Genomic DNA, 24,748 nt, shown 5'->3' on the forward strand with positions numbered 1-24,748 from the left:
CCCGGACGCTCAGAGAAAGCCGCTGTCACCGCAGCCCCGACCCTCACCCGGCCCTCACCCGCGTCCCCGTTCCCATAGCAACGCCCCGCCCCTGCCGCCCAACAAGCCAATCGGAACAGACGAAATAAGAGTGGCAGCAGAACTGACCAATGGGAGCCGAGAGCGGGAAGGTGCGGGGGCAGTGGAAGGCGGGGGCGCGCCGAGATTGGGCGGGCGGTGACGCCATCGCCGCGCGCCGCGGGAGCGCGCACGGGGCCGCTGCCGTGCCCGGTCCGTACCCGCGGGCGCTCCGGACCCGCTTCCTTCTCTCCCTCCTTCCATCCTTCCCTCTTTTTCCCTCCTTCCCTCTCCCTCTCCAGCCGCGCCATGAGCCAGTTCAGCTTCGGCACGGCCGCATCGGGCGGCGCCTTCAACCTGGGCGCGCCTAAAGCGGCCGCCACCACGACCACGAGCGGCTTCTCCTTCTCCGCCCCCGCGCCCGCCGCCTCGGGCGGGTTCAGCTTCGGCAGCGCGGCCGCGGCGCCGGGCGGCAGCCAGCCCGCCGGGCCCTTCTCCTTCAGCAGGCCCGGCCCCGCCGCCCAGCCCGGCTTCAGCTTCGGCGCGGCCCCCGCGGCCGCCGCGTTCCCGCTCGGGTGAGATCGGGGCGGCCGCGCCGGGCCGGGGCGGCGGGAGGGGGGTCCTGCTCGGGGCTGCGGGAGGGCTCGGCCGGGGCTGCGCAGCGAGCGAGCCCGGGACTCCCGTGCCTGAGGCTCCCGGCGCCCTGGGCGGGGTCACGGGGAGGTGCTCGGCGAGCCCCGGGACTTGTCCCTGGTGATGTTTCCAGAGGGGCGTTGGGAACGACCTGCTCCACCATTCCCTCTGTTGCTGGGGTAGAGAGGCTCGCACAGAGAAAGGATAAAGCTTGGACTCCAAGCAAAAAACGTCTTATCCTTTCTGACCCAAATCTGGAGAGTTCAGAATGATTCCTCATCCAGTTGGGAGCGTTTTGTCCTTAGGAAAGGCTGTGAGTTCTGGAGTGGCTCTTCAGAGCTGCTGCTGTCGAAGCTGCCAGATGGGAGCAGTGGGAAGGGAGCTCAAATGGGGACGAGCTGTAAAAGCGAGCAGGAAAAAGCCAGCCTTGTATAGAGGGAGTGAAAAGGGTGTTTGAGAGCTGAGAGAAGAACCAACTTGCCCTCATTGCCATAAATGTCCCGGGTGGGTGGAGGTAATGAAGGGAGAGTCAGCATAAAGAGCCCTAATGGAGGGTGGCAGGGGACAGGAGGTGGATACTGTGTCTGTCAGAATTGGAAGAGAAACGTGGCCGGGTGTGCATCTCTTTGAAAGGTGTTGCTGCAGTTGGCAAATGGTCTGTGAGAAAGGCAGCGAGTACTTGACTGGATGTGTGTCTCAAGCAGGTTGGCTTCTTCTCTTTCCTTCTCTAGGACAAGCACCCCAAAAGTCAACTTTGGAAGCAGCACTGCCACTCCAGCTCCTGGCGTCACAGGGGGCTTTGCATTTGGTGGCTCTGCAGCAACCAGCATGCCCTCCACTCAAGCAGCAGCCCCGTCTGGCTTTGTCTTTGGATCTGCTGGCAGCAGCAGCAGCAGCAGCACCAGCACAGCTCAGCCTGGGACGACAGGAGGGTTCACCTTCTCCAGTGGCACCACAACTCAGGCGGGAACAGCCGGGTTCAACATCGGCACCGCGGCCCCACAAGCCACGTCCGCGGGGCTGACCTTTGGCATGGCACCTGCAGCTGCTGCCACCACCACGGCCCCCCTGGGAGCTGCCACCCCGGCAGCTGCCACCCCCTTCAGCCTTGGGGGGCAGCCCACAGGTGGGTGAGCGGCGGGCTGGGGGAGACAGCTGGAGGCAGGAAGCCCTGGGGGGCACCTGAGGATGGAGTGGCGGTTCTGCAGCCTTGGGAATGGAGCAGGGGGCTGGAGTCAGTGCTGTGTCTGACAGCCAGTCCAGGGTCTGCAGGGGTGGGGAACAATTGCTCTTTAGCCTTTGGGTTTGGAGAGTGAGGCTGAATCAATTCTGACAGTGTGTGTAGAAGTGCCAACTGCCTGGGAAGTACTTTTTAAATGTTTCTGGGGGTTTGCTGGTGCAGAGGGAAAGGGCTGGGAGCGGAGGGGAGGAGGTGCTGCAGGATGTGTCTGGCTGACAGTGCCAGACTGTGGCTCCCTTTCCTGAGGGCAGGAACCTGCCGCGTCCTGCAGAGTCTGGCCAAAGCTCAGTGTCCTGTAGGAAGAAGTTCATCTTTTCCTTTTGCTTTTACTTGTTCCAGGCCTAACCTTTGGGGCACTGACTTCAACAGCAGCCACCAGTGCACCCACAGCAACAGTGACCACAAGTACCAGCCAGGCACCCACCCTGTCCTTTGGAACCAAGCTTGGAGGTAGGAAGTGGTTTTAGAAATAATTCCTCAAGACTTTGTGAATCTGCAGTTCCTCTTGGGATATTTTTTTGCACTGAAGTCTGGGAAAGGGCTGTAGAAGCCCCTGGTTGCTGTGAGTTTGCACTGGCAGTGGAAATCTGTGACAGCTCATAGAGCCATTGCATGTGGTGTCCTGTGTTTTTAGTTGCATCCCACATGCCAAATTCTGTTCTGTACTTGTTGTGGGAGCATAGTGGAAGGGAGCCACAGGCTTAAAGGATACCTTGGGAAAGAGGAGAGAGTGTTGAGGTAGAATAAGAGGAAAATCAGGGTAAGATTCTGACATCCCTAAGAACCTGGAGTAGCTGGGCAGTTTGTGTCCCCTTCTTAGCAGGATTGTTGTGCAGTGAGTGAGAGCTGAGTATGCTCTGCTTGTACAAGATGGAGCTTTTTCTCTTTGCAGTGACATCCACAACTGCTACAACAGCCTCCACCACCACAACCTCTGTGCTGGGCCCAACGGGGCCCACGTTGTTCGCGTCTGTTGCGAGTTCTGCAGCCCCGACGTCGTCCACCACCACAGGCCTCTCACGTGAGTCCCTCCAGACAGGTTTTATCCCTTGGGGGAGTAAATGGGCAGTGTGGCTGGTGGTACCTGTGGGCAGTGGAGCTGCTGCTGGGGTGAGAGGAGTGAGCAGGCAGGGCACAGCTTTTCCAGGGGGCCCTGGATTTCATGGGTTATGTAACCTCTTAATGTTGTCTTCTGTTTGCAGTTGGTGCCACTTCCACTGCTTCCACTGGGACAGCCAGCCTTGGGACAATTGGATTTGGATTAAAAGTTCCTGGAACAACAGCTGCCACAACAAGCACTGCCACTGGTAGGAATGAGATGCTGAAGGTAGCTGAAAGGAAAAAAGAGTAGCAGCACAGCAGTTCTGATTTGTAAAGTCCCCAGTAACTGAGAAGAACACAGGCTTTTTTTTTCTGATCCTCCTTTTTCATGTTGTTCTAAAAATCTAGAATTCTTATCTGCAAAGGTGCAGTAGAGGAACTTTGTATGCTGGAAGTTACTGGGACTGCTATTAAAATGTGGAGATTGAGAGGGGTGTGGGCTAGTGATGTTTTTGTTCCTTTTTTAACAGATGTGAGGTTTGCTTTTGTTTCTGTCCCATTGGAGCCACTACAGCCTGTGCTTAGAAGTGCACACTGGACCTGTGCTGGGTTTGTTACCTGTCAGATGTGTCCTTTTTTGTTGCTTGACTTCACTCTCTTCCAGGTACTACTTCTGCTTCTGCCTTTCATTTGACTCTGAAGCCATTAACTACAACTGGTGCCATTGCAGCTGTGACCTCCACAGCTGCCATAACCACAACCACCACAACCAGGTGAGTGTTTTCTTCCCACTGACTGTTTCCTGATTGGGGCAAGAGCTGCTGCAGTGTTGATGCTGGGAACTGGCGGAGGAAGGGGAAGGGAGTGTTGTCATGCTTCTCTTGTTTTCTGACTTTGTGTTGTGTCCTGCCCCTCACTCCCTCTCAGCACACCTCCAGTCATGACTTATGCCCAGCTGGAGAGCTTGATAAACAAGTGGAGCCTGGAACTGGAAGACCAAGAGAAACACTTTCTCCATCAAGCTACACAAGTGAATGCCTGGGATCGGATGCTCATAGAGAATGGAGAGAAGGTGAGGATGTGTCCAGTGTTACCTGACTTTGCTTGCTTAAATCTTTAAAGGCCTTCAGCATTACAGATGCAGCAAGCCCTGGAGTGGGAGTTTCTACTGGTGAAAAAAATAGATGTGAACTCGATCTGTTTGTTTTTCTGTCACTTTGCTCTGTGATGACAAGTTCTTTTAGGGACAAGCATTCCAAGCTGAACCTCCCTTATTCCATTTTTGGTCTGTAAATCTGTACCTAACTGTCTCTTGTTTCTGGTAGACACTTGTGTGGTGTGGCTTTCTAAATCCCACTCCTCTTCTTTGTAAAGTTGACTTTTGAGATTTTGAGGTCCAATGAAGTGTCTTCTATTTCCAGATTACTTCATTACACAGAGAAGTAGAGAAGGTGAAGGTTGATCAGAAGAGGTAAGAAACTATGAACACTTGAGATGATTTTGATTCTTTTTCTGTCTTGCCTGGATTGTGACAGCTGTAGAATGTGTGTAACTGGTAGTGGGAGTGGTTGTCATTTTCTGTTTTCAGACTGGATCAGGAACTCGACTTCATTCTGTCACAGCAGAAGGAGCTTGAGGACTTGCTGACCCCTCTGGAGGAGTCTGTGAAGGAGCAGAGCGGGACCATCTACTTGCAGCACGCGGATGAAGAGCGGGAGAGGACGTAAGGCAGAAATGTGCTTGGCCTGTGTGATGGGCAGACTGATGGGGTGATGATCAGTCAGCAGGAAGTAGAGTTGAGATGCAGGACAGTATTGAGCCATCAATGGCTGTTGTCGGGTATTGAATCCTGCTTTGTGCATGGCAACTTAGATTTTATTTGAGTGGGAATTGTGAGTGGAAGTCCTTGAATCAGCATGAAAATCTCTTTGGAGGTTGGTCTAAGCAGATGTCTGGGAAGAGGTTACTAATTTTGGCATAATCTGTGAAAATTAATAATTATTTAGTAATACAAGTGGTGAGAGCAGAACATACTAGGTGTGGCAGTGGCATCCTCGTCAGTCCCAGGAGTGGTAACAGAGTAATGAAAGGTAGTGTTTGTCTGGTTCAGGAAATAACAAATCTTGAAGAATCCAGGGTTGCTGCTTCCCTCAGTTCTGACAGCCTTCCAGTTAGCCCTCCACACTACTGCGTCTTTCTTCCTATATTTTTAATGAGAGAAAGCAGTTGGGAGTCATTTCATGTGTGTGATGGAGCCTCTCAGGGTGCTGCTCCCATATCTCTGCCAGCCTTGGCTGCAAGGTGTGGCATCTAATTGTGATTGCCCAGAGGTGATGTGATTGGAAGCAGGTCTTCAAAGGTCACTTTAAACATTCTGATGGTGGTTCCCATGTGTTCTGCAGCTACAAACTGGCAGAAAACATCGATGCTCAGTTGAAGCGCATGGCACAAGATCTGAAGGATGTCATTGATCACTTGAACACATCAGGAGGCCCTGCAGACACGAGTGACCCGGTAAATGGAAGCTTTGGGCTTTTTATATTATTGAAAAGGCAAAGGGTATTTAAAGAATTCTGACTCTTCATTTGCCTATGTGTGGATTGTCCGCTGATGTATTTTCTTTTTTTTATGTCCTCATAAAACAAGATCTGAATAACCAGCTCCTTCCAATATATATTATTTTGATCTTGACACTCCTTATTCCTTTACTGAGAAGCTATTTTTAGTAAAAATTTCCCTTCACTATTGCAGAATGAGGTTTTTTTCACATTCCTTTGTAGTTTTGCCACCTCAGGCCTGAGGTGATGAAGCCTCAGACATGTACTCTAAACTAGTCAGTTTTCTTGTTGGTAAAGAGAAGCAAAGCAACAGGGTTGCTGCACAAACCTCCCTGGGAAAGTGGCTGCTTGTGCAGGGAATCTGTACAGCAAGAAACTTGACTGCATCCTGTTCCCAAGGAAGGAACAGGCAGGCTGTCTCTTACTCCTCTTAGTGTTTATGTAGTGTAACAACTGACTTGCACCTTCTCTTTCTGCTCAGCTTCAGCAGATCTGTAAAATTTTGAATGCACACATGGATTCCCTGCAGTGGATTGACCAGAACTCAGGTGAGAGTTGTCTTGCAGCCTTTTGGGAATGTCAGTGGAAAGCAGGTACTGTGTGTGGGAGTGCTTGTTGCACATCACTGAGTTGCTGAAGATCCCTGAGGAACCTTTTCATCCTCACCTTCAATGTCAGTGACCCTTCTGTGCTTGAATTCTTTTGATGTGCCTGATTAGAGGTCTCTGCTGAGAAGTCGTTCCTGACGACTGCTAATACTTTACCCTAACAAAACCTTGAAATGCATCAGTGCAAAGCAGGGAACTGGAAAACCTTATGCTTTGTTCTGTCAGACTAAAGTTACATATTTCAATCTGTAAAAGGGTCTGGCATTCCCCATGGAATAGGAAAATTAGTGATGGGAGATGTGTGTTGAATGTTATCATCCTTCCTGCCCCCACAAGAAAAAGGCCAAATCCAGGTAAGACTGTGCAGCCTGTATTGATCTGCAGGTGGGGTGACTCTGGAGGAATAGTGTGGAAATTTCAGAGCATCAATAACTTGAGCTGGAGGGCAGAGCAGGAGATGCACTCAGGAATGAACACTTGATAGTGTAGTGGCTGTTGTCTCTGGTCTGGAATTCACCCTTAACTAATGCCATACTAAAAGCAAAGAGAAACAAAGGACTTTTCACCCAAGGAGTGCCTTCTGGTGAGGAAATCCAGAATTCTGTATGGCTGTGATTTTAACTCATGTCAGCAGCCACATGGGGGCATGGCAGAATAAAACATCACTCCTCTCACCAGCCCCACATTACACTGTCTGGCTACTGTGCTGTGAAACGCTCACAATTGTTGTAACTTCTTCTTTGAACACAGGCCTACTGCTGTCCATGTTCTGACAGAATTATGGGCTTAGGTCAGGATTTAATTTGGCTTTTTCTTTCAGAACATATATGCGAAGTTCTGCTTTCCAAACAGGCCTTTTTCAGGAAATCTGGTCCAACTTCTGTGCCAGCATAATTCTGACTTTACAGAATGTGTGTGAAAATAGCCATCTGTTTCCTTTACATTTTCCTAGAAAGGAGACCCATTTTTTTCTCTGTCACTCAGAACTGAAGAAGTCATCTTATTGGTCAATAACAATTCATTATTGTTGCTGGGAAATGTACATCTAAAGAAACAGTTCAGCTTCAGTTCACCTTCAGACAAGAAAGGAGAAATAAGCCTAAGAAATTGCAGTTTTTAAAAAGGCTAAGGTATCTCTCTGGGATTGCTGTGCTGTGCAAGTAAAACTAACCTGGAATATCTATGCCCAAGCCAGAGGCTGACATGATGCTGTAGCTTCTGATAAGCTCTCATGGAATAGATTAGAAATTGCTTTAGCTTGTGCCCAGAGTTTCAGTATGTGGCTGTGCCTGCTGCGTTTCAAGCTGATGATCAATCAGTGGCTTATATATTTCCAAGTCAGTGATCTGCAAATATCAGATTATCTGTGTTGTGGCTGCAGGTGCTCTGCAGCTCTTCTCTGCTGATTGCTCTTTATTCTCTGTATGTACAGTTAAAGCTCTGGCCATGTGACATCCTGCAGGAAAATAGGTCTGTACTACTAGCAGAGTATGCGGCTCATCTGTGATTTGCGTGACTCAAAGCTGGTTTAGCAGGTGCAGGGCAGGGGAAACTGGTTTACAGGGCAATTGCTTTTCCTCAAGCTGCATCCCAGCTTGCAGGGATGGAGTTTGCTCTGGGAGGATGTGCAGGGAGGGTTTGCACTGTGCTCTGATGCAGTGCACTGAAACTGCACAAACTGGAGTGGCAAAAAAATGTCAACAGCACACCCCAGGACTCCCAGCTCTGTGTGCCAGTCCCTGAATGCCTCAAAACACATTTTAGTCCATCCTCTTTGCCTTAGATGGTGGGCAGTGCTTTGTGTTGGGTTTTGCTCCTGCTTTGTGCAGTGTCATCCAATATGAATGACTGTCAACATGAAAATGTTTTTCCTTCTCCTTCTATGGGCAAAACTGTGCAGGGTTGTGTTCTGTGAGATTAATCCCTTGTCTCTCCCACAGCTGTGCTGCAGAGGAAGGTGGAAGAGGTGACAAAGGTTTGCGAGAGCCGCCGCAAGGAGCAGGAGCGCAGTTTTCGGATCACGTTTGATTGAAGGACTCCCAACTTTAAAGGATGATCCTAAAGCCTCCATAGAAAACAGAGGTGTTTGGGAACTGAGGTCTGAAATGATGACCTGGCTTTGTTTATGTTTTTTGCAATAAAATGCTTTGTTTGTTCCAAAGCCAGTCTTTGTGGTATCAGATGGGAGTTCACCCACTCCTGGCTGAGAAGCTGGATGAGGTTTGTGTTGGCAATGTTGGTGCTCTGTCTCTGTCCTTCAGCACTGCCTGCAGACTGGGGGGATACACAAATGCTGCCTTGGAGGGCTCTGGGCAGGCTGTGCATCTGTGGCTGAGCTCTCAAGCACTTAAATGCAACTTGAATATGTTCAACAGGGACTTGATCAGCTTTTCTTCAGATCTTTAAGAGATGGTTGGCTGAAGAGTGTTTTCAGAGAAGCAACTGTTATCCTCTTCCTGGATTAATGCAAGGCATTTGACACTGTCCTGTGTGACATCCTTGTCTCTAAACTGGAGAGAGGATATGATGGATGGACCCCTTAGTGGATGAGGAATTGGAGAGTTGTGGTCAGTGGCTTGATGTCCAAGTGGAGAGCAGTGAGGAGTGGTGTCCTCAGGTGTTGGGGTTGGGACTGGCACTGTTTATCAGTGTTATTGGTGCCAGGGACAGTGGGATTGAAGGCACTCTCAGCCAGTTTACAGGTGACACCCAGCTGTCTCCAGCAATCACATGATGGAGGGAAGGGATGCCATCCAGAGGGACCACGAGTGTGATTGCAGTGCACATTCCAAACTACTTTTACTGATTGAGGGTGGCGAATGGTTACATATTGAGAACTGCCCTGATGCTCAGTTCTCCTTTGCAGTTTGTGCTTCTGTTCTGCAAAATACCAAAGGAGTGCAAAATTTTGTACTTACTTTGCTGTGCTGCACCACATTTACCTTGTCTGAGTGTCCTTGAAGAAGGGGAAGGTGCTGCTCGCCAGGGTTATTGACAGCACTAGGGATTAAACGAGTGTGTTGCTCTCCTGGTCCTGAACCAAAAAGTGGCAGAAACAAACTTCTTAACACCAACTTTTAAGTGTCAAAAAGGACATTCTTTATTCAGCGTGCTGGAGATTTGGAGGATAGCTCCTGTAATCGAACGTGCCAAATGATGGGGAGAGCTTTTTATTATACATATTTCTTAATAGTCTCGCCTACTAATACATATTCATCTTTGGTTTACATAGTCACACCCTTATTGGAAGTCCTTTTTTGGTCCTTCCGGGTCTTCTTCGTCGTCTGCACTTCCGTTCTTGCGCAGGAACAGCATCGTTGGTTTTCAGCACCAAAAAACCCCGTAACGTTTGTTCTTTCTCTTGTTTGGGTACTCAGACCTTAGTTTACATCCTGTTTCTCTGAGTTACATTCTCCAGGACTTCCCTAGGATTGTATTGTTCCTTATTCCGGAGATACTGTGAGTGAAGTTCCCAGTTCTCCCATCAGTCCTTCCGGGGCGCGGCTGCGGGCGCTGCCGGGGCTTGGAGTCCCGGGACCGACCGGCGGTACCGGCAGCACCGACCGGGGGGACCGGCAGCACCGACCGGCGGTACCGGCATCACTGACCGGGGGGACCGGCGGGACCGGCAGCATTGACCGAGGGGACCATGCGCAGGTGAGCGGCGGGCGAGGGTCCCCGCGGTTCCACCTGCCCGTCCGGCCCCGGTGTGGGAACCGCGTCTGCCCGCGGGGATGCGCTGTCCGGCTGAGTGCGAGTAGGTGGGAAGAAACAGGGGAGATTTCCACGGAGTGCTGCTGGAATTCAGTTTCCCTTCACCCTTACGGTTTTCCTTCTTTCTTGACTCTGCTGAAACTGCCAGTCTGTTTAGATACTGATGCAAAGCAACGTTCCAGCAACAAAAAGTATTGCATGTGATTTAAAAGGAAAATATCCCCAAATAATAATAATAAATAATGATGGTGATAACAATAATATCATTATCAACATTAGTAACTCCACTAAAATACTAATATTAATGCTATTACTAATAATAATATCATCATCATCACCATAAGCAATCTCCACAAAAACAAAACCACCCCACATTCCTCCCTGGGATACTTTAATGTTCTCAGAGTAATCCCCAATATTTGTCTTCCTTAGTAGCATTGGTGGGAGATTTGGTCAAGTCGTTTTGGTTCTGTGTTGTGCTTTGAATCCCTTTAAAACAGCCAGAGAGCTGGAGGGGCTGCAGGAGGGGTGTGTTTTGAGCAGTGTTTTCCCCATTGGCTTACTGACCACCTCTGTGCTGGGCTTGCGTGTCCAGAGTCAACAGCAGCCTGTCCAGTGATGAGCTTCTCCTGGAAGACTTGGAGACAGAAGGAGAGAGGCAGCTGAAGAGCCTCCTTCATCACCAGCTCGACACCACTGTCTCCATCGAGCAGTAAGTCCTGATCTGCTCTGGGTATGACTGGGGAGAGAGACCAGCCCCTTCCTGTCCCTCCAGTTTCCCAGTGCTAAGCTGGTTGTGCTGTTTTGTTGCTTTGTCACAGGTGCAAGTCAAAGCGAAGATGCTTTGCCCCTGCTGCTTTTTACAAGCCTTTTGGGGAAGAGGCTGCAGGGGCTTTGACCTTGTCACAGTTCCAGGCCCTGCAGGAGAGCAACAAAGAAACTTCCTCTCTCCGGGAGCTGGGACTCTCCGACTCAGAGATCCAGCTCTGGAAGAACAGGACTTCAACTAGGAAGGTGGGCATGCTCTTCTCTGATCTGGATGTGACCACATCCCTCTCTCTAACCCTGTGGGATGCTGGTAGAAAATTCCAGTCCTTTGTAAGCCCTCTGGTAAAGAATGGCTGCTCCATGTATCCAGCATGATCCCACGTTTCTTTTGGCCTGTTTTCCTTGGTGGAATGGTCTGTGTTAAAAGCTGGAGTGGAGAGAGGAGTGGGTCCTTTGGAACACAGGGGGACTTAACTAAATTCCCGCCTCTGCTTTGATAATTTCAGGCAAATAATTTCACCTGTCAGGTGCATAGGAGGGTCCTGCTCTGAAGATGGTGAACTAGAAGTTTCAAAAGAAGACTTGGGCTGACCCTTGGCTTCCCACTGTCTTCTCTTCCTGAGCAATAGCTGCGTGCAGGAGAAAGTTGTCTGTTGTAATCATGGGTTTGCTTCTCTTCAGATGAAATAATTGCTTGCTTTGGTGTTTAAATGCAAACTCAGCCCTGGTGGGGCCTGATTAAAGCTTGGTTTAACTTAAGAATGAAAATTAATGTCAACAGTACCAGTTGTTACATTTAGCATGCAATCAATTCTGGGACATTTAGAAATAAAGATTAGTATGGAAAACATTACTCTGACAGAGAAAACCAGTGACATTAGGGTATGTCTTCTACCCCTTGTGAGAGAAGAACTTTGAGAGAGAGAAAGCCAAGTCAGGTAGTGATGTGCAGCTTTGGCCCTGGATGAAAGATTGCACCAAGAATGATGAGGAATGTCAGCTGAGGCAGAGAGGATTTCAGATTGCCCGGGGAGCTCTTTGCAGAGTACTGAGTGCAGATTTCTGTTATTTTCAGCTGCTAAGTGGCAGCTTTTTTGAAAACAAAGTACTACAAATGATTTCCGGGAATTGCTTTTCTATATAAACAGCCTTTTGTGCCTCAGGGAAGCTGCGTAATGGTGAATGGAAGCCATGCAGATGTGGGGCAGAGGTACCATGGGAAAGTCTTTGTTAGGTTGTGCTCAGTGCAGGCAGAAAGCCTGGTTTATAGCCTGAGGCAGAACGATCTGCCACAGTAGTTCTCAAACTGAATTTAAGAAAAGAAAATCCACCCCATAAAAGCGCCTGGATTCTGATCAAGATGGAGGGGGGAACAGAATGCCCTTTCAGTAGGTGGGAATATCTCTGTGCTTTGGCAGCATGAAGTGGCCCGGCCCCATGCAATGAGGTTTATTTGTCCAGGGGTGCTCATGTGTAGCCAGGTGAGCTGTGTGAGGAGCTGTGTGGTTCTGGAAGCTGGCTCGAGTGATGCTGATGGGGGTTTAGTCCTCAGCATAAACTTACTCTCAGGTGCCAGACAGTAGCTTGAGGTCCACTCTTCTGCAGATAATGCTCCAGTGATGCCAGGGTCATAGACCAAAAGCTTGGTGGAAACCTGAGTTCAGGAGTGCTATAGGAGTGGGAAAAGAATTGCCAAAGAGGTTGTGCAGTTACTGAAGGTGGCCCTGGAAACTGGCTGTAGCTGTCAAAGGCAAGAACAGCAGGGACAGAGGGAGACAGGCCAGGAAAAGAGAATCATCTCAGAAAGGTCGGGAGAAAGGGGCTTTCTCCACTTCTCTCAGGAGCTGAGCTTCCTGAGTGATTATATTTATGTCCTGCCCTTGAAGTAACAGGATTTTTTGGTGACCTGGTCACTGGGGGATGGTTCCTGCAAGACCTGGAGGATGTGAAGTTTGACTGCTGGCCAAGCCCCTGAGAAAAAGGCTGGTTCCTGAGCAAAGCTGTGCTTGTCTTGCAGGGCTCTGGGCTGGGGGCGGCCCCGGAGGCCACGCAGGACCGACTCCATGCCATCCAGGAGAAGATGGAAGAGCGTCAGCGCATCCTCGCTCTGCCACAGAGGTTTGCTGGCAGCAAGCAGCTGAGCCGGAGGGAGATGGAGATTGAAAATGCCCTTTTCCAGGGAACAGACCGCCACTCCTTCCTCCGGGCACTCTACCATGAAGGTTTGGGGGCTCAGGGCTCTTCTTGCCACAGCTCTCGCACAGAGGGTCAGGCTGTGTGGGAGTCCAACACGTATCTGTCTGGCCTTCTGTCCCTGAAGATGTGATTCTGTTTTGGTCCTGTGTGGGACAAGATATTTGCTCTCTTAGAGGAACAGACAGAGAGCTGGTTCTCTGAAGGGTTTAATATAGAGGCGTGTAAAGTCCATCTTTTTGGATCTCATTGACATGCTGCATGTACTGCAGAGCCCAGCTCAGGGTGTGGGAGAGGAACTGGGGTTGTGCTTTGGTAGAGCCTAAAGATCTGAGTTATACAAAGTGCCTGTGTGGGACTAGAGATTGTTCCTTCTCTGAGGTAACTGCAGTCTAACAAGACAGGGAAGGAAGCAGAGATGCAGAGCAGGTGAGAGTAGGAATGACTTGTTAAAAGGCTCTTCTCTGAAGTGGAATTGGATGCAGTTGTGGATTCCCTGTACTCTCTCCACAGGATGACAGCACTTCCTGTCCCAGTGGTGGTGTCCCTAAACCTGTGGCTTAATGTGACTTTTCTGGATGGAGACTCAAGTGTTGTTCAGAGATGTCAAGAGCTGCTAGTCTGCTTTAGCTGGAGAACATGTGGGCATGAAGCTGAAGCCCAAAGCTGATTTTTGTATGTAAGATAGTGTTAAGTAGAAGATGAGGAGGAACATCTAAACTCTTAGCTCCTAAAACATCTCTTTGATAAGTGTTGATGCTGATCAAGCTATAATGTCCAGCTGACCCAGTGTCCTCTGACCCCTGCTCTCTCCTTTGGTGCTGGTGTCAGGGCATTTAGCAAAACCAAGAGGCAGCAAAGTTGAGGGTTGTGGGCTGGGAGATGCCCCTCTCATTTTTATTCTTTTTTCGGTTAAATAAAGAGGTTATTGGTCAGTCCATGCCATGGACCTTCTTTAAACGCAGGAGCTTAATCTGATGTCTTTGGAAGCAAAAAGTTTCTATTCCATACAGTGGTGTAAAAAGGCAGCATGGCACATCCTGGCCATGCTTGCAGGGGGAGGGATATAAGTTGAAGTCACTAGAATGTGCTAAAATGTGGCGGCAGACCAGCTGGTGAGGATATCTCTGAAAGAAATGAGCTCTGTATGTAGCACTGGTGGAGCTGCTGCTCGCTGCAGGTTCATCCTGAGCTGGGAGACCAGCACTTGCTGGCTGCTAGGGCTGCTCTTCGTGTTTTAAACCTGCAGGGCCTGGGTGACAGGTGCACAGAGATTGGGGTGAAACAACGTTTCTCCTCTCTGTGTCCCTTGCTGCAGTCTGTGTTTTCCAGGTTCTTGGTGGTAGTCACATTACCGTGTTTCTCCATTATGAATTAGATGACACTCAGAAGAAGGGGACGGATGAAAAGGACCCTATGGTTCATCTGGAAAGTGTTTACCAAGAGCTGCTGAGCAAGAAATGCCCTGAAAAAGTCCAGCCTAGTGAAAGTGACTCGTTCTTGTGCCCTTCTGTGGCCCCACAGGGGCCTGTGGCTGAGAAGTCATCACCTCCAGACCAGGAAGAGCAAGCAGAACAGGCAACAAGTCCCAGTGTTCCTGCAACAAAGCCCCACCAGTCCTCTCCCGGGCCAGTGATTATCAAAGAGCCTGTAGAGTTTGTCCCAGAAGAGGAGATCCACAAGAACCGCCTCTCAGAGGAAGAACTCCGGAAAATACCCAGGTTCTCGTCCTACCATCCAGGGGAACCCAGCAAGGTAAGCTGAGATGAACCAGGATTTATTCCTGCTCACCATCATGCCCTGAAGTTCTATCAGCAGGAAAAGGCTCCTCTGCTGTTGCCTGGAAGTTGTCTGGCTGATCCTTCTGGCCAAGGGAGAGAAGCCTCCACTGTTGGAGGGAAGGGCATCTTGGGCTCTAATGGGAAGTCACCAGCCTGGTGAAGAGTTGTGCTTCTGAGCTCAGCCTTCTTGGCTCCAGCAGGTCACCAGTCAAGCTGTTCTTTCTTTTTTCGAACCTGGCTGAGACCAGCTGTGACCATACTTAAACTGTGCTTAACTGATAGCTGGAGCTTGTTGCATTATAAAAGTAAATGAAACTGTCAGCACTGAGTGCAGGTAAGCATGGTGATGCCTTGAGTTCAGAGCTGCCTTTGTACACCCACCCATCTTCCAAACATCACTGTTAGCATGTGGGTATGAGGGCTCTGGGGTGGCAGGGGGGCTGAATTAATTCACACACTTGAGCTGTATGGACTTGGGACCAGGCTGGAAGGTGTCTTTGCATGGCAAAGGCTGTCTGACCCTCTGTGCCTCTGGAACAGGTGCTGTATTTGAAGAACCTGGGCCCTCGAGTGACGATGAAGGACCTGGTGTCCTTGTTTGCTCGGTTCCAGAAGGAGGACAGCCCACTGATCCAGTTCCGCCTCCTGAGTGGCCGGATGAGGGACCAGGCCTTCATCACCTTCCCTGGTGAGTTGCTGCCTTGTGTCTCTCAGTTCTTCCCTGACCCCTAAAGGGGACACATCTTCCCACAGGGTTCTGGGCTGCTGCCAAACCTGCTCTCCAAGGAGAAGCAGGGGAATTCATTCCCTCCTATCACATCGTAGTCTTTCCCCTGGGTTGGAAGAGGATTTATTCAAGCAAAAGTCATGTGGTCTGTCACCTGCAGTGTTTCTGTTCAGCATGTCATTGTGGCTGCAGGATCCCCGTGCTGCACTAGTCAGAGGGCAGGCTGAGGGGCTGTCAGCTGGGCACACCCCATGTGCCTGAGCCAGCACATGCTGGGTGACCTGTGCCCACTGTGCTCTTCTCTTGTTGCAGATACTGACTCTGCCCAGAGTGCCCTGCAGCTGCTGAATGGGTACAATCTGCAGGGGAAGCCGCTGGTGATCGAATTTGGGAAAAGCAAAAGGCATTTGCCAGAAGCTGGCTCTGCCATCCCCATCTCCTCTGCTGCAGAGAACCCTCCTGCCACGTGAGGGATGGATAATCAGGAACCTTGTGGACTTCAGTGAGCCGTGGGAACGCCCTGGTTGTACCTGGGACAGTGAAGGACTCTTGGGAGTTAACATACAGGTCCATTAATCCCAGAGTGGGGAAGGGAGATGGGCACTGCCTTTACACTGTTGGGGAGGACTGGGTTTTTCCTCCTGTTCCACAGGTATGTTTGCCTTCTCAGCCTTCTGGGGCAAGGAGGGAGGGGGCCATGTAAATAAATGGACTTATGGTATTTCCACAGTGTGGGGTTCACATTTGTCCTCAAGTCTTCTCGAGCCAAGTTTGCTGCACTCTGCTGCTGCACAACTATGTCCACAGTTCAGTTCTGGTTTCTATGCTGGGAGCTGCAGTAGCTGACTGGTGTGGGGACTGGGGGGGTTGCTGCCATGTCTCTGGTGGTAGCAGGGATGTTGCTTCAGTACAAGAAAAAAGTCCCTTTTCTTTCAAACACTTTTGCTGCACAGGTATGTAATTACATGGGTGCTTAATGATGGGAAATACATCTTGAATCCTCACTGTGGATCCCCCTAAGCCCCTGTGGCATAGAGAATGGCTGCTCTGTGAGGTACCATTATGGTCGACACTGTTCTAGGGTTTTTTTGTGAAAAGCGCATGTGTGGGAAGGACACTGGAACATGCACATGCTTCCCACAGGATCCCAGTGTTCAGGGGAGTGCAACATTCGAGCTCTTGGGGATGGTGGGTGAGGGAACCCAGTTTGCTCTTGCCCAAAGCACAGAAAACAAGGCCCAAACTCAAAAGTAAAAGGATACCTAATTTAAACACCCAACTCCAGCATGCCATGTCAGGGACTGCCCTCTCTCAGATTGGTGCAGCTCCTCTGAGGAGGGCTATTCACCAACCATCTCTTTCAGACCCAAGAAAATGCTAATCAAGTCCAGGTTGAACATATTCAATTTACACTTAAGCACCAGAGAACTCGGCCATGGAGGCACAGCCTGCGCAGAGCACCCCAAGGCAGCATTTGTGTAACCCCCCCAGTCTGCAGGCAGTGCTAAAGGACAAAGAGCCCACATTTCCTGCAAAAATCCCACACAGTTTCTATGCCAGGAGTGGGTGAACTCCTGTCTGACACCACAAAGACTGGCTTTGGAACAAACAAAGCATTTTATTGCAACAAAAGAAACAAAGCCAGGTCATCATTTCAGACCTCAGTTCCCAAACACCTGTTTTCTATGGAGACTTTAGGATCATCCTTTAAACTTGGGAGTCCTTCAATCAAACGTGATCCGAAAACTGCGCTCCTGCTCCTTGCGGCGGCTCTCACAAACCTTTGTCACTTCTTCCACCTTCCTCTGCAGCACAGCTGTGGGAGAGACAAGGGATTAATCTCACAGTCACCCCAGAACACAACCCTGCACGTTTCTGCCTGCAGAAGGAAAAAGAAAAACATTTAAGCAGGGCTTTTTTTGGGTAAAGTATTAGCAGTTGCCAGGAATGACTTCTCAGCAGAGGCCTCTAATCAGGCACATCAAAAGAATTCAAGCACAGAAGGGTCACTGACATTGAAGGTGAGGATGAAAAGGTTCCTCAGGGATCTTCAGCAACTCAGTGATGTGCAACAAGCACTCCCACACACAGTACCTGCTTTCCACTGACATTCCCAAAAGGCTGCAAGACAACTCTCACCTGAGTTCTGGTCAATCCACTGCAGGGAATCCATGTGTGCATTCAAAATTTTACAGATCTGCTGAAGCTGAGCAGAAAGAGAAGGTGCAAGTCAGTTGTTACACTACATAAACACTAAGAGGAGTAAGAGACAGCCTGCCTGTTCCTTCCTTGGGAACAGGATGCAGTCAAGTTTCTTGCTGTACAGATCCCCTGCGCAAGCAGCCACTTTCTCAGGGAGGTTTGTGCAGCAACCCTGTTGTTTTGCTTCTCTTTACCAACAAGAAAACTGACTAGTTTAGAGTACATGTCTGAGGCTTTGGCTTATTCTAATTTAGACCTAGGAACGAGCAGAACATGCATCACCTCAGGCCTGAGGTGGCAAAACTACAAAGGAATGTGAAAACCTCATTCTGCAATAGTGAAGAGAAATTTTTATTGAAAAAAAGCTTCTCAGTAAAGGAATATCAACAACAATGTGATACAAAGCAGAAAGAGTTGGTTATTCAGTTCTTTTCATGTGGATACAGAAATAGTGTAAGACAAAGTATCAACATCTATGGGAGACATTTTAACAAAGCTTAGATTTGCCACAGGAAAAATGCAAGGGGAGGAGCCGGATCAATGTTAAATATCTCTGAAAGAAGGTGCAATTTTAGACAGAAATTAAACAATATGCAAATAACCAGAACTCATATCAGAATGAGATACTTTGAAAACTGTTAATGGACCTGAAGGGTAATGAAATATCCTTTGCCTCTGTAACAACACACCAAAAGAAAACCAGCTTGCATTTACCGGGTCACTTGTGTCTGCAGGGCCTCTTGATGTGTTCAAGTGCTCAGTAATATCCTTCAGATCTTGTGCCATGCGCTTCAACTGAGCATCGATGTTTTCTGCCAGTTTGTAGCTGCAGAACACATGGGAACCACCATCAGAATGTTTAAAGTGACCTTTGAAGACCTGCTCCCAATCACATCACCTCTGGGCAATCACAATTAGCTGCCACACCTTGCAGCCAAGGCTGGCAGAGACATGGGAGCAGCACCCTGAGAGGCTCCATCATACACATGAAGTGACTCCCAACTGCTTTCTCTCATTAAAGACATAGGGAGACAGACAAACTATGAAGCAATAGTGTGGAGGGCTTATTGGAAGGCTTTGTTAGAACTGAAGGAAGTAGCAAGCCTGGATTCTTCAAGATTCATTATTTCCTGAACCAGACACACACTGCCCTGTTATGATGCTTGAGGCTGACGAGGATGCCACTGCCACACTTAGTATGTTCTGCTCTCATCACTTGTATTACTAAATAATTATTAATTTTCACAGATTATGTCAAAATCAGTAACCTCTTCCCAGGCATCTGCTTAGACCAACCTCCAAAGAGATTTTCATGCTGATTCAAGGGCTTCCACTCAGAATTCCCATTTCTAATAAATAAAATGAAAGCTGCTGTAGGGATAGAAAATTCCTCTGTGTCAGACAGTGACAGAATTATTGCCCAGGTGGGTAGAAAGCCTTGGGAAACCAAGGACTTGTAAAAACCATGTGGAACAAAAGATAACCACAAGGCTGTGCAACAATCCTGTCCTCTGTGATTTGCAATAGTTAGCAACAAGGAATCATACAACACCTGCAAGGTCGTGAGGATACAGACTGGAAAGTTACAGAAAAAAGCCTGAAGGGTATATATAGTGTGTCTATCTTAATAAAGTTGTCTCCATTCCTGCAAGAGAATGGAGTCTGTGCCTTTTAATCCACTGCAAGTTGCCATGCACAATGCAAGATTCAATACCCGACAACAGCCATTGATGGCTCAATACTGTCCTGCATCTCAACTCTACTTCCTGCTGACTGATCATCACCCCATCAGTCTGCCCATCACACAGGCCAAGCACATTTCTGCCTTACGTCCTCTCCCGCTCTTCATCCGCGTGCTGCAAGTAGATGGTCCCGCTCTGCTCCTTCACAGACTCCTCCAGAGGGGTCAGCAAGTCCTCAAGCTCCTTCTGCTGTGACAGAATGAAGTCGAGTTCCTGATCCAGTCTGAAAACAGAAAATGACAACCACTCCCACTACCAGTTACACACATTCTACAGCTGTCACACATCCAGGCAAGACAGAAAAAGAATCAAAATCATCTCAAGTGTTCACAGTTTCTTACCTCTTCTGATCAACCTTCACCTTCTCTACTTCTCTGTGTAATGAAGTAATCTGGAAATAGAAGACACTTCATTGGACCTCAAAATCTCAAAAGTCAACTTTACAAAGAAGAGGAGTGGGATTTAGAAAGCCACACCACACAAGTGTCTACCAGAAACAAGAGACAGTTAGGTACAGATTTACAGACCAAAAATGGAATAAGGGAGGTTCAGCTTGGAATGCTTGTCCCTAAAAGAACTTGTCATCACAGAGCAAAGTGACAGAAAAACACACAGATCGAGTTCACATCTATTTTTTTCACCAGTAGAAACTCCCACTCCAGGGCTTGCTGCATCTGTAATGCTGAAGGCCTTTAAAGATTTAAGCAAGCAAAGTCAGGTTACACTGGACACATCCTCACCTTCTCTCCATTCTCTATGAGCATCCGATCCCAGGCATTCACTTGTGTAGCTTGATGGAGAAAGTGTTTCTCTTGGTCTTCCAGTTCCAGGCTCCACTTGTTTATCAAGCTCTCCAGCTGGGCATAAGTCATGACTGGAGGTGTGCTGAGAGGGAGTGAGGGGCAGGACACAACACAAAGTCAGAAAACAAAAGAGAAACACGACAACACTCCCTTCCCCTTCCTCCACCAGTTCCCAGCATCAACACTGCAGCAGCTCTTGCCCCAATCAGGAAACAGTCAGTGGGAAGAAAACACTCACCTGGTTGTGGTGGTTGTGGTTATGGCAGCTGTGGAGGTCACAGCTGCAATGGCACCAGTTGTAGTTAATGGCTTCAGAGTCAAATGAAAGGCAGAAGCAGAAGTAGTACCTGGAAGAGAGTGAAGTCAAGCAACGGAAGAGGACACCTCTGGCAGGTAACAAACTAGCAGTTCTAGTGGATCTCCCTGAAGGGACTAAAAGCAATCTCCGGGCCTGTCAGGAAGGGAATGAAAACATCACCAGCCCACATGCCTCAATCTCCTCATGTTTTACTATCAGACCAAACAAATACCAACATGCCAAGTTCCTCTACTGCACTTTTGCAGGAGACTGGACTTCTATGTTTTCAAAAAAACATGAAAAGGAGGATCAGAGAAAGGACTGTGTTCTTTTCAGTCAATGGAGGGCTTTACATGTCAGAACTGCTGTGCTGCTACACTCACGTGCCCGTTTATGCCTCTAGAGAGCACTAAAATCAGGCTTCCTTCACTTCAGCTACTTTCAGCATCTCATTCCTACCAGTGGCAGTGCTTGTTGTGGCAGCTGTTGTTCCAGGAACTTTTAATCCAAACCCAATTGTCCCGAGGCTGGCTGTCCCAGTGGAAGCAGTGGAAGTGGCACCAACTGCAAACAGAAGACAACATTAAGAGGTTGCATAACCCATGAAATCCAGGGCCCCCTGGAAAAGCTGTGCCCTGCCTGCTCACTCCTCTCACCCCAGCAGCAGCTCCACTGCCCACAGGTACCACCAGCCACGCTGCCCATTTACTCCCCCAAGGGATAAAGCCTGTCTGGAGGGACTCACGTGAGAGGCCTGTGGTGGTGGACGACGTCGGGGCTGCAGAACTCGCAACAGACGCGAACAACGTGGGCCCCGTTGGGCCCAGCACAGAGGTTGTGGTGGTGGAGGCTGTTGTAGCAGCTGTGGATGTCACTGAAAAGAGAAAAAGCTCCATCTTGTACAAGCAGAGCATACTCAGCTCTCACTCACTGCACAACAATCCTGCTAAGAAGGGGACACAAACTGCCCAGCTACTCCAGGTTCTTAGGGATGTCAGAATCTTACCCTGATTTTCCTCTTATTCTACCTCAACACTCTCTCCTCTTTCCCAAGGTATCCTTTAAGCCTGTGGCTCCCTTCCACTATGCTCCCACAACAAGTACAGAACAGAATTTGGCATGTGGGATGCAACTAAAAACACAGGACACCACATGCAATGGCTCTATGAGCTGTCACAGATTTCCACTGCCAGTGCAAACTCACAGCAACCAGGGGCTTCTACAGCCCTTTTCCAGACTTCAGTGCAAAAAAATATCCCTAGAAGGAACTGCAGATTCACAAAGTCTTGAGGAATTATTTCTAAAACCACTTCCTACCTCCAAGCTTGGTTCCAAAGGACAGGGTGGGTGCCTGGCTGGTACTTGTGGTCACTGTTGCTGTGGGTGCACTGGTGGCTGCTGTTGAAGTCAGTGCCCCAAAGGTTAGGCCTGGAACAAGTAAAAGCAAAAGGAAAAGATGAACTTCTTCCTACAGGACACTGAGCTTTGGCCAGACTCTGCAGGACGCGGCAGGTTCCTGCCCTCAGGAAAGGGAGCCACAGTCTGGCACTGTCAGCCAGACACATCCTGCAGCACCTCCTCCCCTCCGCTCCCAGCCCTTTCCCTCTGCACCAGCAAACCCCCAGAAACATTTAAAAAGTACTTCCCAGGCAGTTGGCACTTCTACACACACTGTCAGAATTGACTCAGCCTCACTCTCCAAACCCAAAGGCTAAAGAGCAATTGTTCCCCACCCCTGCAGACCCTGGACTGGCTGTCAGACACAGCACTGACTCCAGCCCCCTGCTCCATTCCCAAGGCTGCAGAACCGCCACTCCATCCTCAGGTGCCCCCCAGGGCTTCCTGCCTCCAGCTGTCTCCCCCAGCCCGCCGCTCACCCACCTGTGGGCTGCCCCCCAAGGCTGAAGGGGGTGGCAGCTGCCGGGGTGGCAGCTCCCAGGGGGGCCGTGGTGGTGGCAGCAGCTGCAGGTGCCATGCCAAAGGTCAGCCCCGCGGACGTGGCTTGTGGGGCCGCGGTGCCGATGTTGAACCCGGCTGTTCCCGCCTGAGTTGTGGTGCCACTGGAGAAGGTGAACCCTCCTGTCGTCCCAGGCTGAGCTGTGCTGGTGCTGCTGCTGCTGCTGCTGCCAGCAGATCCAAAGACAAAGCCAGACGGGGCTGCTGCTTGAGTGGAGGGCGTGCTGGTTGCTGGAGCGCCACCAAATGCAAAGCCCCCTGTGACTCCAGGAGCTGGAGTGGCAGTGCTGCTTCCAAAGTTGACTTTTGGGGTGCTTGTCCTAGAGAAGGAAAGAGAAGAAGCCAACCTGCTTGAGACACACATCCAGTCAAGTACTCAGCTGCCTTTCTCACAGACCATTTGCCAACTGCAGGAACACCTTTCAAAGAGATGCACACCTGGCCACGTTTCTGTTCCAATTCTGACAGACACAGTATCCACCTCCTGTCCCCTGCCACCCTCCATTAGGGCTCTTTATGCTGACTCTCCCTTCATTACCTCCACCCACCCGGGCACCACAAGACATTTATGGCAATGAGGGCAAGTTGGTTCTTCTCTCAGCTCTCAAACACCCTTTTCACTCCCTCTATACAAGGCTGGCTTTTTCCTGCTCGCTTTTACAGCTCGTCCCCATTTGAGCTCCCTTCCCACTGCTCCCATCTGGCAGCTTCGACAGCAGCAGCTCTGAAGAGCCACTCCAGAACTCACAGCCTTTCCTAAGGACAAAACGCTCCCAACTGGATGAGGAATCATTCTGAGCTCTCCAGATTTGGGTCAGAAAGGATAAGACGTTTTTTGCTTGGAGTCCAAGCTTTATCCTTTCTCTGTGCGAGCCTCTCTACCCCAGCAACAGAGGGAATGGTGGAGCAGGTCGTTCCCAACGCCCCTCTGGAAACATCACCAGGGACAAGTCCCGGGGCTCGCCGAGCACCTCCCCGTGACCCCGCCCAGGGCGCCGAGAGCCTCAGGCACGGGAGTCCCGGGCTCGCTCGCTGCGCAGCCCCGGCCGAGCCCTCCCGCAGCCCCGAGCAGGACCCCCCTCCCGCCGCCCCGGCCCGGCGCGGCCGCCCCGATCTCACCTGAGCGGGAACGCGGCGGCCACGGGGCCCGCGCCGAAGCTGAAGGCGGGCTGGGCGGCGGGGCCGGGCCTGCTGAAGGAGAAGGGCCCGGCGGGCTGGCTGCCGCCCGGCGCCGCGGCCGCGCTGCCGAAGCTGAACCCGCCCGAGGCGGCGGGCGCGGGGGCGGAGAAGGAGAAGCCGCTCGTGGTCGTGGTGGCGGCCGCTTTAGGCGCGCCCAGGTTGAAGGCGCCGCCCGATGCGGCCGTGCCGAAGCTGAACTGGCTCATGGCGCGGCTGGAGAGGGAGAAGGAAGGAGGGAAAAAGAGGGAAGGATGGAAGGAGGGAGAGAAGGAAGCGGGTCCGGAGCGCCCGCGGGTACGGGCCGGGCACGGCAGCGGCCCCGTGCGCGCTCCCGCGGCGCGCGGCGATGGCGTCACCGCCCGCCCAATCTCGGCGCGCCCCCGCCTTCCACTGCCCCCGCACCTTCCCGCTCTCGGCTCCCATTGGTCAGTTCTACTGCCACTCTTATTTCGTCTGCTCCGATTGGTGTGTTGGGCGGCAGGGGCGGGGCGTTGCTATGGGAACGGGGACGCGAGTGAGGGGCTCGTTACTGTCAACGCAGAAATCCTGAAAACAGGCCATTTAAATTAAGAACGTGTTTCGGAACCCGCTTGCTTTGCTCACTGCCTGACCTCCTTTTCCCCCTCCCTATTGCTTTCGAAATAGCAGCGTTTGGTTTTTTTCCCCTGTTTGTTTCAAAATAGCAGCGTTTGATTCTCAAGGAATCTGTCCTTTTAAATGAAGAGCTTTTCTGGAGGATTGGGTGGGTTTTAGTTAAATATACTCATTGAATTACGGTCAAATGGCAAGAGTGTTAATAACAAACGGTTTTTTTGAGAGCTCCCGACCTGCTGGACAATAAAAAATCGTTACTTCCCTGCTGAAACTTTTAGCTGAAATGCTAAGCAGAAGGAACAGGTAGAGCTGGAACTAAGACAAATTATCTGGATGTTACTGAAGGAAAATTCTTTCTTCTGAGCAACAAATTCCAGGGTGCAACCGGTTCATGCAGCTGCTTTGGTGTTGTCTCTTGAAGTTCAGCATTTCGCAAAGATAAGATAAGCCTTTATCATAAATTAGAAAGGACATCAGCTGGCTCTGAAGGCTGAGTTTTTATACCCTAGATTCGCAATAATACAGGCACTTTTCCAGAAAGAAGGGAGCTAATACAGGACTGCCTCTATTTAAAGATCATTTCTTAAGGTTGCAATATTACCTGAAGATGGAAAACTAAGAATATGTTGGACAGTTCAGTGAAAACACCTGTGC

The 24,748-nt window shown here is 50.1% G+C and overlaps 3 protein-coding genes across 3 annotated transcripts; 2 read left to right on the forward strand and 1 right to left on the reverse strand.

The window, feature by feature from the left end:
- The first annotated feature begins 241 nt into the window (after nt 1-241).
- LOC139678616 (nuclear pore glycoprotein p62-like) lies at nt 242-8,292 on the forward strand. Its single transcript, XM_071569572.1, has 12 exons — nt 242-632; nt 1,422-1,816; nt 2,270-2,380; nt 2,823-2,951; nt 3,133-3,237; nt 3,636-3,744; nt 3,899-4,043; nt 4,393-4,442; nt 4,560-4,694; nt 5,374-5,485; nt 6,011-6,077; nt 8,078-8,292. Exons 1-12 carry the CDS (start codon nt 367-369, stop codon nt 8,167-8,169), a joined length of 1,716 nt encoding a protein of 571 aa, XP_071425673.1. The 5' UTR covers nt 242-366; the 3' UTR covers nt 8,170-8,292.
- A 1,157-nt stretch (nt 8,293-9,449) lies between these two features.
- Nucleotides 9,450-16,027, forward strand: RBM41 (RNA binding motif protein 41). Its single transcript, XM_071569593.1, has 7 exons — nt 9,450-9,794; nt 10,447-10,563; nt 10,673-10,865; nt 12,637-12,841; nt 14,191-14,567; nt 15,134-15,281; nt 15,633-16,027. The coding sequence occupies exons 1-7, from the start codon at nt 9,787-9,789 to the stop codon at nt 15,788-15,790; spliced, it is 1,206 nt and encodes a 401-aa protein (XP_071425694.1). The 5' UTR covers nt 9,450-9,786; the 3' UTR covers nt 15,791-16,027.
- An 887-nt stretch (nt 16,028-16,914) lies between these two features.
- LOC139678357 (nuclear pore glycoprotein p62-like) lies at nt 16,915-23,852 on the reverse strand. The gene is made up of 12 exons (XM_071569122.1): nt 23,441-23,852; nt 22,247-22,641; nt 21,683-21,793; nt 21,111-21,239; nt 20,825-20,929; nt 20,306-20,414; nt 20,005-20,149; nt 19,606-19,655; nt 19,353-19,487; nt 18,237-18,348; nt 17,460-17,526; nt 16,915-17,136 (listed from the first exon to the last, which is right to left on the reverse strand). Exons 1-12 carry the CDS (start codon nt 23,704-23,706, stop codon nt 17,045-17,047), a joined length of 1,716 nt encoding a protein of 571 aa, XP_071425223.1. The 5' UTR covers nt 23,707-23,852; the 3' UTR covers nt 16,915-17,044.
- Between the last annotated feature and the right edge of the window lie 896 nt (nt 23,853-24,748).

Source organism: Pithys albifrons, chromosome 14 (genome assembly GCF_047495875.1).
Source record: "Pithys albifrons albifrons isolate INPA30051 chromosome 14, PitAlb_v1, whole genome shotgun sequence".
NCBI lineage: Eukaryota > Metazoa > Chordata > Aves > Passeriformes > Thamnophilidae > Pithys > Pithys albifrons.

Bases quoted from the DNA above. Each gene is read 5' to 3' on its own strand.
- RBM41 (XM_071569593.1), top strand. The intron at 10,866-12,636 runs GTGGGCATGCTC...CTTGTCTTGCAG, and splicing joins ACAGGACTTCAACTAGGAAG to GGCTCTGGGCTGGGGGCGGC. The intron at 12,842-14,190 runs GTTTGGGGGCTC...ATTATGAATTAG, and splicing joins CCGGGCACTCTACCATGAAG to ATGACACTCAGAAGAAGGGG.
- LOC139678616 (XM_071569572.1), top strand. From the start codon at position 367: ATGAGCCAGTTCAGCTTCGGCACGGCCGCATCGGGCGGCGCCTTCAAC. The intron at 1,817-2,269 runs GTGGGTGAGCGG...TACTTGTTCCAG, and splicing joins CCTTGGGGGGCAGCCCACAG to GCCTAACCTTTGGGGCACTG. The intron at 2,381-2,822 runs GTAGGAAGTGGT...TTCTCTTTGCAG, and splicing joins CTTTGGAACCAAGCTTGGAG to TGACATCCACAACTGCTACA.
- LOC139678357 (XM_071569122.1), bottom strand. From the start codon at position 23,706: ATGAGCCAGTTCAGCTTCGGCACGGCCGCATCGGGCGGCGCCTTCAAC. The intron at 19,488-19,605 runs GTAAGAAACTGT...TTCTGTTTTCAG, and splicing joins GTGAAGGTTGATCAGAAGAG to ACTGGATCAGGAACTCGACT. The intron at 18,349-19,352 runs GTAAGGCAGAAA...TGTGTTCTGCAG, and splicing joins GATGAAGAGCGGGAGAGGAC to CTACAAACTGGCAGAAAACA.